Source organism: Euleptes europaea, chromosome 6 (assembly GCF_029931775.1).
Source record: "Euleptes europaea isolate rEulEur1 chromosome 6, rEulEur1.hap1, whole genome shotgun sequence".
Classification (NCBI taxonomy): Eukaryota; Metazoa; Chordata; class Lepidosauria; order Squamata; family Sphaerodactylidae; genus Euleptes; species Euleptes europaea.
In genome coordinates this window covers 88,383,827-88,396,383 of record NC_079317.1, presented here as the reverse complement: position 1 = coordinate 88,396,383, position 12,557 = coordinate 88,383,827, and the positions used below count along the sequence as shown (strand labels likewise).

At 40.3% G+C, this 12,557-nt stretch overlaps 1 protein-coding gene across 1 annotated transcript in view; it reads left to right on the top strand.

Moving 5' to 3' along the window:
* USH1C (USH1 protein network component harmonin) overlaps positions 1–12,557 on the top strand; it is an 81,340-nt gene that overhangs the window by 63,847 nt on the left and 4,936 nt on the right. Inside the window, exons 16-17 of the mRNA XM_056850969.1 lie at positions 10,860–10,901; positions 11,150–11,203. Coding sequence (XP_056706947.1) covers positions 10,860–10,901; positions 11,150–11,203 — 96 coding nt within the window. The remainder of the gene's footprint in view (positions 1–10,859; positions 10,902–11,149; positions 11,204–12,557) is intronic.

The following is a 12,557-nucleotide window of genomic DNA, read 5'->3' as shown; positions in this document are numbered from 1 at the left end:
TATTCTCATTTAGGTTTCACGAAATACATCTCACCTCAGCAAAATATCATCTGCATCAGGCAATACGTTGGTATGTCATGCATATTTTGTAAATAAATGGATGTTATCTTCCAATATAATGCTGTAGGGGAAAGTCAGTGGGATTTAGAAGGAGCCAGTTGTTTTATTTATCAAATATCTAGCGATGTTGTCCTTGTAACCAAGGCACACATTCTAAGCACTCTTCTCAAATGGCCATTTGTTTACAGTGTTCTTTGGCCTGTGAATTCCTCTTTAAACCTGCACAAATTTAAGCTTAAATTTTAAAACTGCTTAGGGCTTTGTCACATTATCAATAAATTGCATGACAAAGATGCATTTGTTTTTTCAGTTAAAAAGTTGATTATCATGGTTTTTTTCAAGGATAACTGTAGGAATGTTGTTTTTTCTGAAGACTTGTTCTTGGGAAATGTAGTGTTTCTCTGGCCTCCCTGGCCCACCCCTTCCCCACTCCCAACTGCATATTAATTGCTCTTGGGGATGCTGTGCAATGTCTTTGCATGAGTTTTATAGGATGCATTTGAGTGACGTGATTAGTGCCAATGCCGGTATCAGTGAAGCTATGCCACCTTCCTTTAAAGAGAGTATTTGTTTGGCCAGAATGTTGAAGTGACATTGTTTCAGTGAAGCAGGAACACATTTGTATTCGCCATACAAGTATTCCATTCATTGTGATTGCTGTTCATTGAAGATAGAGTCTGAATGGTATTTAGGATCAGTGGGTTATATAAATTACACGGGCATCATCTATTATATTCTTAAATTGAACCCTATAGCAATTTTGTCCAAGCCCACCTGCTCAGCGTCGCCCAGCTGTACCAATAGTCTCCAAACCAGTCATGCTGCATCCTGACCACAATATCATGGTCAGACCATCAATCAAAACAGAAGCCTTGGTAAGCCCGTGCTAATATATTCTGCATGTTGCAAATGTCTCTGGATGCGACATCAAATAATCTGCGAACAAGCATTCCTTAGCTTTCTGTTAGTGTTCTGTCTCAAATGTACACTGAACATGTCAGTTATCTTGAGTGATTTGGTACATTAAGATGTATGAAATATTTCAGTATCCATATCATCAGGGCAGGAATATAAAAGTGTTGATTAATGCCTCTCAAAACCACAGAAGCTGGAAGAAATGGGGCACAGGCACGGCCTGCCCCAAACTGGATTCGTTCCAGTGCCCAAACTATTACTGTGTCGGTAGGGGGCCTCTCTTGGCCAGCTAAAGGAGCTTTGACAAACCTAGCTGTGACAAAGTAGAACAGAGCAATAAATTCTAAACAAAGGTAAAACAAAATAATGCTACTGCAATATACTGGAGAAACCCTTAACCATTGCACTATGGGGAGGGTGGGCAGAAGAGATGTCGCTGGAGAGAGGGGGCTACTTTGGTGGCTCCTCTCTATATAGGGGCAGTGTGGGCTGATGCAGCATACCCACACTGAAGGTCAGCACGGCCCCCTGCCCCTTCCGATCGGCACCCTGGAATGGCCTGCCTGAGGAGGTCAGGAAGGCTCCCACTCTCCTGGGTTTCCGCAAACTATGCAAAACTGAATTATTCAAGAGGACTTTTCTACACAGGTGATAGAGTTTGCTTCACAAAGTTACTTGGATAAATCATTAGGGACTGTAGTCTATACTACTGTGTTAGCGTGCTGAAGCTAGGATCCTAGTTTGTAATTTTTGCGTCATTTAATGTGTCGTGTTAATACTCATGCTTTGCTTCAGATCTGTTTTTAGATTTCTGATTGGTTCTACAACCTAATCCTATTGTATTGTTTGTTGACCGTCCCATCCTGTTGATTGTGTTCTCATTCTGTGTAATCCTTCTGTGCTCTGCAGTGTACCTATGTCTTTCAATGCTAGGCACTCTAGCTTTCTTTCCTAACAGTTCTCTCCTTCTGTCATTTGTCGCTTTTGGTAGAAATCTCTCTGCCAACAAAATGTAACACTTCATCAGTTTAACAAAGTGGGCTCTGCTTTATGAAACTTTGTGACACCATACGTTTGTTAGTTGTTAAGGTGCCACAAGGCTGCCCTTTGGAATTCATCAAGGTAGACATTAATGTCAACCTGTTTCTCAGACAGCTGTTCCTACGTTTTAATTGTAGCCCCTGGATGTTGCTTTCTGGTTGAGTTCATTAAATTATAATGAAGAGCACATCTAAGTAATTTGAAATTTCTCAGGAGCGAGCAGCATATCATCCCGAGTTTAGCATATTTAGCACAGCTATGGTTTGTCATTTCAGTGGGAGAGAGTGAGTTTGCCTGAACAGATGACTTGAAATATTACCCAGATTCCATCAGGCTAGTTACAATAAATTGTGAAGAACTGAAAAGAGGACCACTGGGAAGCTTCTTGTGCTGCTCATTATGTAGGACTGCACTTCTGATCAATCTGTTGTGTTGTGCCCCATATGTCATTGTCCTCTATTCCCAACCTGGTTTTTTTTTAATGTTCACTAGGATTTTACCAAAAGGCAAGAGCATATTTTTCGCATTTAATTTACAAAAGCAAATTCATTTCATGGTAATTTCTGACAACCTAAGTCAACCAAAGCCTTCTCACTGCAGATTTTTTTTTAATGTATTTAGGGGTATCAAAGAATGAAAACAAGTTTCAGACTAAGAAAATATAAAACAAGGAAAATCAGGGGTGGAAAGAAATGTAGAGTGCCTCCTTTTTATATATACCAGTCTTATATTAATAATATGGGCAATGAACAAAAAATACATTTGAGGTGTGTTGCAAGGAAAATGGCATAACAAAATTGCTCTGTGAGACCTTTTCTGTATCAAAATTTCCATCCCTCTGGGTGTATAAAGTTACTTTAGAATCTCTTAATTACTCCTATTATCAGTATGTCTTACCTATTACATATAATGGGAATTTCTGTGCCCCACATGCTTTTGTCTATGTGTGTGTTTTAATTTCTATGGCAGTTTTCTGTACTTTACAGTTTTTATCTGCTAAAGACTTTTTACACTTTGTCATTAGAACCATTTCACCAGACAGACACCGTTCAAAGATATTTGCCATTACTAGGAAAGTTATGAAAATCCCATGCTATGGATTGACCTGTGGATCTTTGCTTTTTAGCACAGATGGAGAAACTATGTTGAATGTGCTTTTAGTTACATTAGAGTCATAATAATCCTGTGATATATATATATATCCCTGCTAGTAGAGAAGCTAGTAGAGAAAGTATCATTATCAACTTCAGCCGGGTTTGGATCTTAGATTTGTTATGTGATGGAACGGCGGGTCTGCTAAGAAAGACTACCCTACCATAACAATTTAAACTTGCTCTGAGGTTCAGACCTTCAACTCACATCAATCAAAACCTTCAAAACCTTTCCTCATGAGGGAATTAAATGCAAAGTATGCAGGAAATTATTTAAACAAAACCAGGAATTTAAAACACAGCTGAAATGACATTTCAATACTATTGTGTAGCTTGTAGACTGAGAAACTGTTGTGTCTAAGATGTAGCAATTTTGTTGCCATGTATGTTCAAAATGGAATGGCCAAACTAGATGAGATGCTGTATGCTTGAATTATTCTTTATGAAGTGCAAGCCTTGTGTGGGATTAGACTGCAGCACAAGAGAGGAAAGTTAACCCTTTTCTTCATTCCAATTTCCCAACCTTCAATGGCCCCATTTGTTCCTCTGGGATAAAGATGTGTGTGTAAAGTGCCATCAAGTCGCAGCCGACTTATGGCGACCCCTTACGGGGTTTTCATGGCAAGAGACTAACAGAGGTGGTTTGCCAGTGCCTTCCTCTGCACAGCTACCCTGGTATTCCTTGGTGGTCTCCTGTCCAAATACTAACCAGGGCTGACCCTGCTTAGCTTCCGAGATCTGACGAGATTGGGCTGTACCATGCTGCCTTCCCTCCCTGGGATAAAGATACAGGCAATATATTCCTCATGTATACATATTTAGCCTAAAGAAACAAGTAACAGTTTCATTGAATCATTTCAAGACAGAAAAGTAGCATGTGGAAAAAAGTTTAAACTCTTCTGTGCCATGGTTCCTATTTGAACTGGCCTTCTTTTTGGTAAAAATAAATAAAAAATCCACTAAAATTCTAGAGAGATCCAAATATGAAACTCCTAGAAACTTATCTCATTTGATTTCTGGACGACAGTGTTGGCCACTAGTTTATTTCTTATCTATTATTCTATGTTGTGGCATGCTTTGTTTAGATACTACACAGCTGCAGAGCCCTTCAAAAATTGTTATTTCTATGAGCCTTCCCCCTCCCCGAGAAAGTTCTTGCTGTCGACAAGCATTACAAAGTCATTAAATATCCACTGAAATGCAACATTTTTTCTTGCAGAATTTGGATGTTGTCCTTTCATTGCAGCATATTACAAAAATTCTGACTGGGTAAACAAAATAATGTTGATCTCACAAAATACCCAAAAAGGTGAATGTAGGCGAAGGGATTTCCCAAGACGTCATTAGATACGTATGGGAGAATTTCATAAAATGCAGTAGTCTCCAACAGCATCCTTAGCAGTATTGTGCCAGAAACTATCAGAGCCTTGACAAAATCGCAAGGATTTATTTCCTGTTACTCCAATTAACTTTGTATTTATAAACAGAATGTATAAGGTTGAAGGTCATTCATTTGTGTTTGTTTATATAAACTATTAATTGCTGGTTTGGCAATTTGTCTCTCTTTTTTTCCAGCCTCAAGAGATGTTTAAAAGGATGGTGGTTTACAATTCATCATTTAAAACTAACAAAAAACAAGTAAAATAACATTTTCTTTCTGCTTTGTGTGGTACTTTTGAGTTTCAGTTGTGCTTTGATGCCAAAATTCTCTTTCTTCCTTTATTTTCTCTTTTCACTTCAGCTAACAAATATGGTAATATAGGAATGTGCACTCAGCATTAAACAAATCCAAATCTGTTCTGATATACCCAGTTTGTTACTCTCAAGGGGATATATTCTGATATACCCAGTTTGATACCCTCAAGAGTCTGAATTAAATTACCTTTGATGTTTCCCATCCAAACTGATTAGGCCAAATCTGGCTGTTTTTCTGGTGGTGTCTCAATGTCTTCAGCTTCACTTTGCTTTCATTTTCCAACACTATATTTACATTTTCATTTCACGGAGTTGGAGGGGACAGTCAGCAAATGTAAAAAAAAAATAGCTAAGCAGATATGTGTCTGAAAGGCACGCTGACCAGAACATTTAGCCCATGTTCACAGTGAATGGTGTCATCCCTGATTAGCATTTTTGTGCAGTGTTTTCTCAAATAACATAGCATATAAAACAAGGGTCCATTCTCCTTTTCTGCAACTTAGTGAAAAGTAACCCTTGGGTGATGGCTGCGGTCCCAGAGAATATCATCCAACTAGATGAGAGTTGTGATGTAAAAAGTTTAAAGCTCTGAATATGTTGTGCCTACTACTGTTTGTAGAACACAGTAAGCTAACTGCCTGAAATTTGGGAGAATTGCCAACTACTCTTCTCAAACCAACATCTTTTCATGGTTCCTTCCTCTAGAGAGATTTGTCTAGCCTTGAATTCAGATCCTCTCCTTATTATGAACAGAAACAAGAACAAAATATAAGACCAGAAGAAGCTTTTAAAATTCACTATAAGATTCACATACTGTTGTAAAAGTATGTTGTACGCTAAGGGTAATTCTTATGCCTTTTCCTGTGCAAGAGGTTGCAGAACCTCTTGGATTTTGGTTTTAATTCCATTTTCTCACACAGTGCTATAGTGAGAAGGATAAAACAGGCTTATATTAGCATAAAACTCTTTTCTGCAAGTGGAAAGGTCCTTTTGGATTCAACCCCAAAGAGGCCATAGTAAAGCTACAAAGTGAATAACAGATTACATGACAATTACAGGACTAAAAATAGATTACAATAATTGTGGTTTATTGTTATCTAGATCTGTGGTTCCCAACATTTTTGGTATGGTGACTCACAAGTCCAAAATTACTTGATATAGTGATCCACTAAAAAACAAATCATGCAGAGCATGTAGAAATCAATAAAACTGCAAAAGCCTACAACCCAGTTTCACAGGCTTCACAATCCACTTGTGGCTCATGACTCATAAGTTAGGAAACACTGGTTTCTTAATTTATAAATCTCTAGAAGACCAAACTGTTGTGCTCTCACAGTGCATTCCTGACTTGCACTGGTGGCCACTCCGAAAGGCCTTTGGAGGCAGGCAACGGCCCACGCGCTGGCGTCTGGGAGGTGCAAGCCGGCATTTGTGGGCCCAACGCCGGTGTGCAGGGCTGGCCACCAGTCTCCAGATGCTGCCAGTGACCAGACGCCAACAAAGGCCGTGGCGGCGACCCAGAAGGCGTTCCCGGGGCATAATGGCATCCTGGGAGGCGTTCACGGGGTGTTACGGCGCTGGCCAGGGTGTGGGGCCGCCGTTAGGCAGCCTCCTGAGCCGTTTCAACTCAGGAACACCCCTTTTTATTTTGGCTGAGATACGCCACCTTATTTTGGCCGAGATACACCACCTTTTAGGATTTTTGGTGCTGGGATGAGGTTTCGGACAGGCCAAAACCAACTTAGGAGGCAGAACCACTGCATTGCTTCCTGAGCCTGGCGCAGGCGTTCCTGTCAGGAATGTGCTGAAAGGCAGTAAGCCTAGTTCTTATCATATGATGTGATGTTTAGGAATTAATGGTCACAGAATATTATCCCAGATACAAAAGATTAACTTTAAAGATATGGTGGAGCAACTGAAATTAGATGGTAATCATTAGAAAATGGGTGTCCTGGTTTAGCAGTCATGCAATGCTGATGTCAAAATGACAGTACTGCTGAAATTCAATTTTTTTAAGATCCTCTGAACACCATTTTCCATTTTATTTTAAACAGTGGCAACCTATTATTTTAAATTATATAAATTGAGGGAGGGGAATCTTACTGAGCTAAAAATGCTGTCTGTAACATCCTTAAAGTTGTGACTCTAGTGGTTGTGGTTCTGTTATACTTTTCAGTTGAGGTCGTTTTCATTTAATGAAAACTAATTCTAAGTGTTGGGTGTCTATGGAATCTCAATAATCTCTAGAAGTCATCCACATTTTACATACTCTCCATATATAATCTAGTGGTTGTTGGTATTATTAGCCAATTTACAAAAGCTACTCTGATAGTATGGGCAAACTGGACACACCATATAAAGCTGGTTTATACCAAGTCATGCCAGTGGTCCATCTAACCAATATTTTCTAGTCAGACTTTCTGGCAGAGGTTTTCCCCAGCCCTGCTATGTTTAAGATATTTTATCTAGACATTCTGTAGTTACTATTGTAGTAGACCAAACCTGGATGCAAAATATATAGGGTTGCCAACTCTGGGTTAGGAAATTCCTGGAAATTTGGGGGTGGAACCTGAGGAGGGCAGGGTTTGGGGATGGACCTCATCAGGATATAATGCCATAGAGAGCACCCTACAAAGCAACTATTTTCTCTGGAGGAACTGATTTCTGTAGTGTAGAGATCAGTTGTGATTCCCAGAGATCTCAAGACCCAACTTGGGGATTGGCATCCCTAAAAGAATATGTTCTACTGTTGAGCTGTGAACCCCCAAAAGCTACCTTCTCCAATTTCCCTTGTAATCCCGCTTTTGAATCAACCACTATTCCTTGTCAAAGATCAACAATCTGCAACAGGAAAAGAGACTGGATTCAGTGATCCATAAAAAGGTCTTCTCTGCAAAACTTTCACCCCCAATGCAAAGACTTCCCAAAATGCTGTTGTCACAATGCAGGGCCCCCAAGAAACAATGCTGGCATGTAGCGGCCTGGTGATAGAATGGGTGAAAATCTCCCCCAAGGGATTAAGCTGTAGGATCCTACTCAGATGCTATATATACTAACATATTTAACAATGGTCAGCCTCTCTCAGACTTTTTGCTAAATTTAATAACATGCATGTTAAATAGTTTCTGATATTCCAGGTATAACTCACCTGCCTTACAAATATAAGTGATGTGGGCTTTCACAGAATCTGAATGTCTTATTAATTCAAGCTAATACTGAACAAAAATCATGGAAGTTTGCATACAAATTAGAAATTAAATACATATAGGCCAATCAGTACCATCTGAACAGTGTCTGGACACTGTGGTATAGTGGTTAGAGTTCAGCTTAGGATCTGGGAGGTCCAGATTCATCTCCACTCTGCATAGAAGCTTGCTGGGTGACCTTGGGCCGGTCGTTTACTCTCAGGCTAACTTACTGAACAGGATTGTTGTGAGGACAAAATGGAGAAGAGAAAAATGGTATAAGCTACTTTGGGTTCCTATTGGGGATAAAGGGTGGAGTATAAATGAAGTAAGTAAGCTGCCCTGAGCCCGTATTTGCTGGGGAGGGCGGGATATAAGACTAAATAAATAATGGCATTTTGAAATGTTTTTAAAACTATATTGCAAAAACTTTCCTCGTTACTTGGAAAAGCATAGCCCATTAATCAAAGTTTGACCTTAAAGCCTTAACTAAAGGTGCCTTTTATGAAACATGTAGCCCAATGCACTGAAATTTCGGCCTGAAGTTTGCTGTCTGGGAATTTGGAACAAATAAGGAATTTTGGCTGAACTTTGATCCTGAGCTAGCATGTGCTGTTACTTTCAGTTTGTCAAATAAGAAAGGGGCCTTCAAATCCAAGAAATATGTTGTCTTCCTTCTTTTCCTGCATCTACAAATGGTTTCCCTGTTCTCCATTAGGCACTTAAATAGCTGGGGGAGGGCTGTGGCTCAGTGGTAGAGCATCTGCTTGGCATGCAGGAGGTCCCAGGTTCAATCCCTGGCATCTCCAGTTAAAGGGAATAGGCAAGTAGATGATGTGAAAAACCTCTGCCTGAAACCCTGGAGAGCCGCTCCCGGTCTGAGAAGACAATACTGACTGTGATGGACCAAGGGTCTGATTCAGTATAAGGCAGCTTCATGTGTTCGTGTATACTGACATGATGTATGAAGTTCTTTGAACACTGAAGATGCTATACAAGTGTTATTAATCTAGAATTTCCTTGTGATGTACACAGAGGGCAATTTGGTAATATTTTTCTGAGGACATCAGATACATTTCAGAGTGTTTATTCTAGGGTGGCAATTATTTGCTTGTTAGATCCAGACAGTTTTTATCTGAAGGGGTTGTATTTAATCTTTTTTAACGTATATTTTCTCAGCAAACTATACTTCAGGGACAATATCTGTTTGTTATGAAGATTTCAAAACAAAGGAAGATCATGTGACCTTCCTTAAATCTCATAACAGATCAGTGGGTCTGTTCAAATTATGACTACTTATTCTAGAACATTTACTCAAAATCTGTGGGATGCCTAGATTAACTTCCCATTCTGATATGGAGTGTCTGGTTTATTTTCATGTTAGTATTCTTTACAAAATATAACGATGTATCTATCACTCCACTCAACAATCTTTGAAGCCTTCCTGTAGCCTGAGAAATCTTCCCCCAGCAGAAGTGGCTCTTTAGGCAGGAGGAAGGCTTCAAACTTTGCTGAGCAGAATGGAAGAATTTCTTATATACCATATTACACAACAATATTAGTTGTGCAGCTTGGAAGCAACTCTGCTTTGTGCTCTGAAATCTAGAATCCTTACAAAATCAGAATTCAATTTTTAAAAATGGGTGCAAGGTAGAAAAAAATCTGATATTCCTAAACTACACTGAAATAAATGCTCTATAGCTCTAACCTAAAACAGTTCACTTGGAAGTAAGTCTAGCTTAGTTCCTTGGTGACATTTATTTGCCAGTATATGTTTAGGATAAGTGCAGTATTAGTCCTATTCTGTGATGGAGCAAGTAATTTATAATCATATTAGATATCTGTCAAACTGGGGCACAGGGATTTCAGCCAGGGTTTTCCCAGATGAAATGCCACTAGACCATACTGTCTCTCCTTCTCTTTGCCCCTGGTTGTGTTGTTTCTGTGGAACAGTGAAGCCAATCTTTTGGAACAGTTTTAAAATTACATGCATAGGACAACTGGATTTTTGCTGTGTATCTAGTTGAGAACAAATGGATTTTAGAAGGATTTTTTCCTTGGCTGTATGTGCATCAGTTCCATCTTAGCTATGCCTCCTACATTGCTGCACCATCAGAAATAACTAGTGCTGGCCAGGCATAGGGCCAAACTAGATGATACAGGCATCCCTTAAGGTTTCCAACCTCCAGCTGAGGACTGGAATTCTTCTGAAACTACAGCTGATCCCCAGACAACAGAGATCAGATCTCCTGGAGAAGTTGGCAGATTGAGAGGGTTGATTCTCTGACATCCCCCATTGAGCACTCCACCTTCCCCATGCTCCAGACCCAAATCTCTAGGAATTTCCCAACCTAGAGCTGGCAACCCTACTCCTGGGGATGCCCTGCCATTTTGAGTCAGTTCCAGCTGGGGAACTCCTTTTAAGAGCATCTTAGGACCTGATTCTGGTTAGGGTCACTATGGTGCAGGGGATGCTGCCTTTTAGTACCATCTAGTTCAGCCCTTAATTACACTACTGGAGTTCAACATTACTCATTATGGGTTCACTTGCTGTGATTCTCACTATGGCCAAACAAACTAAATTTTCAATAACTAAATCCTAAGCATTCTCACTAAATTCAATAGGTTTCTCCATGTTGTTCATTTGTTTACTGAATCATAAACACAATTTCAGTTTTAAGGTGCTATATAAATGTGTCTTCTGACTGTCAGGAGGAACGCTGGCAACTGTTTCTTCATCAGTTCTTTTGTAGCTTAGCTTGCTTTTATTTATGGTTGCGTGCACATCTTTGATTATCCGTTTTATTTCCAGGGCTTCCAGAAGTATGTGGAAGACTTCGATCCCTATACAATGGTAAGGAGGGTCTGAAATATAGGCTATTTGTTACCTTTCAGTTGTTTTGTTTCTCTGCTTTTGACATTGGGGATATTTTCAAATTTTTGAGCTAAGGTACGAACTTGTCTATAGGACTGTAATTTAGAGTGTTCTGCCAAGATTGGATCTTGAAGGGCTCATATATAATTTTAAGTTTTGTATTTCACAGCATATATTTGCATTGGAAAAATAGTTATGTTTTACTGGTGTTTCTTTACTTGTTCTAGTTTTCCCCCGATCAGATAATGGGAAAAGATGTCAGACTTCTGCATATTAAGAAGGTAATGTATATGATACAAGCAGGATAGCTGTTAAGGTTCTAGGAGGCTATTTCTTTGTTTGGATAGAGCAGTAAAGTTCAACTTCCACCCAAAACACTGATCCTAAGGCTCCTAAAAACACAGCTAAACTGGGAAATTAAAAAAAAAATGCAGGACTCCCTCCTTGCACAGGTAAAGTCTGTTCCTGAATGAGCACCTTTATGTCCAATCCATTAAATGTACTAGAATTTCCTCTACATCAATAATATAGTTGACCACCTAAAAGGCCCCATTTTTCATCCCCCAAAGCCAGCACATCGTGCTATCTCTATTTTACTTTACGCAGATGACGTGGTTATATTATCCAGGACCCTGGTGGGATTGAAAAGAGCCACGCAAAGGATAGCACAGTATTGCTCAGCAGAAAACCTAGACCAGGGGTGTCGAACTCATTGGTTAGGAGGGCTGGATATGACGTAAATGGAAGGAAAGGGAGGGAGACAGAGAAAGAAAGAAAGAAAGAAAGAAAGAAAGAAAGAAAGAAAGAAAGAAAGAAAGAAAGAAAGAAAGAAAGAAAGAAAGAAAGAAAGAAAGGGAGAGACCGAAAAAGGGAGGGAGAGAAAGGAGAGTGACAGAAAAAGAGGAAAAGAGAAAAACCTTCCCCCCCCCCACATCCAGCCGCACACACAGTCATGCTGGGCCAAAGCCTTCCCCCCACACCCGGCCGCGCAAGCAGCCCCATGGCCTGCCATGACCTGGCCAAAACCTCCCCCACACACCTGGCTGCGCATGCGGCCCCGCGCATCTGGGCAGAAGCCTTTCCCACTCCCTGGCCACACACGGGCCCCTGGAAGCCCAGAAAAGGCTGGGGGAGGGGGGAAAGGGGGACTAGGTACCTCGGCTCCGCAGGCTGGATAAAAGCCCTCTTGGGGTCAGATCCAGCCCACAGGCCGCAAGTTTGACACCCCTGATCTAGACATTAACTACTCAAAGACAAAAGTCATCACCTTTGGCTTATGGCCAAAAATGCGCTTTTGGAGCATTAATAATAATAGAACAGATAACCAAATTCAAATACCTGGGTGCAGTAATACATGCTTCTGGCTCTAGAAAAGCACACAGTGAAATGCCCCATTTAAAAATACTAAAACCTTCAAAGGGCTTTTTAAAGCCTTTTGACAACTGGGAAATGGCTTTGGAGGCGCTACGGGGGCACCTCGGCCACACCATCTCCAGCCGCTGAAGGCTCAGGAGTGGGCTGTTAGTTTTATAGAATGCAGTTACCGTTTTGAATGGGGCATCTGTGCAACCCTGTGACTACTAATCTGGCCATTTTACAGCTAAAAGAATTACAGGTTTAAGATGTGATGAATCT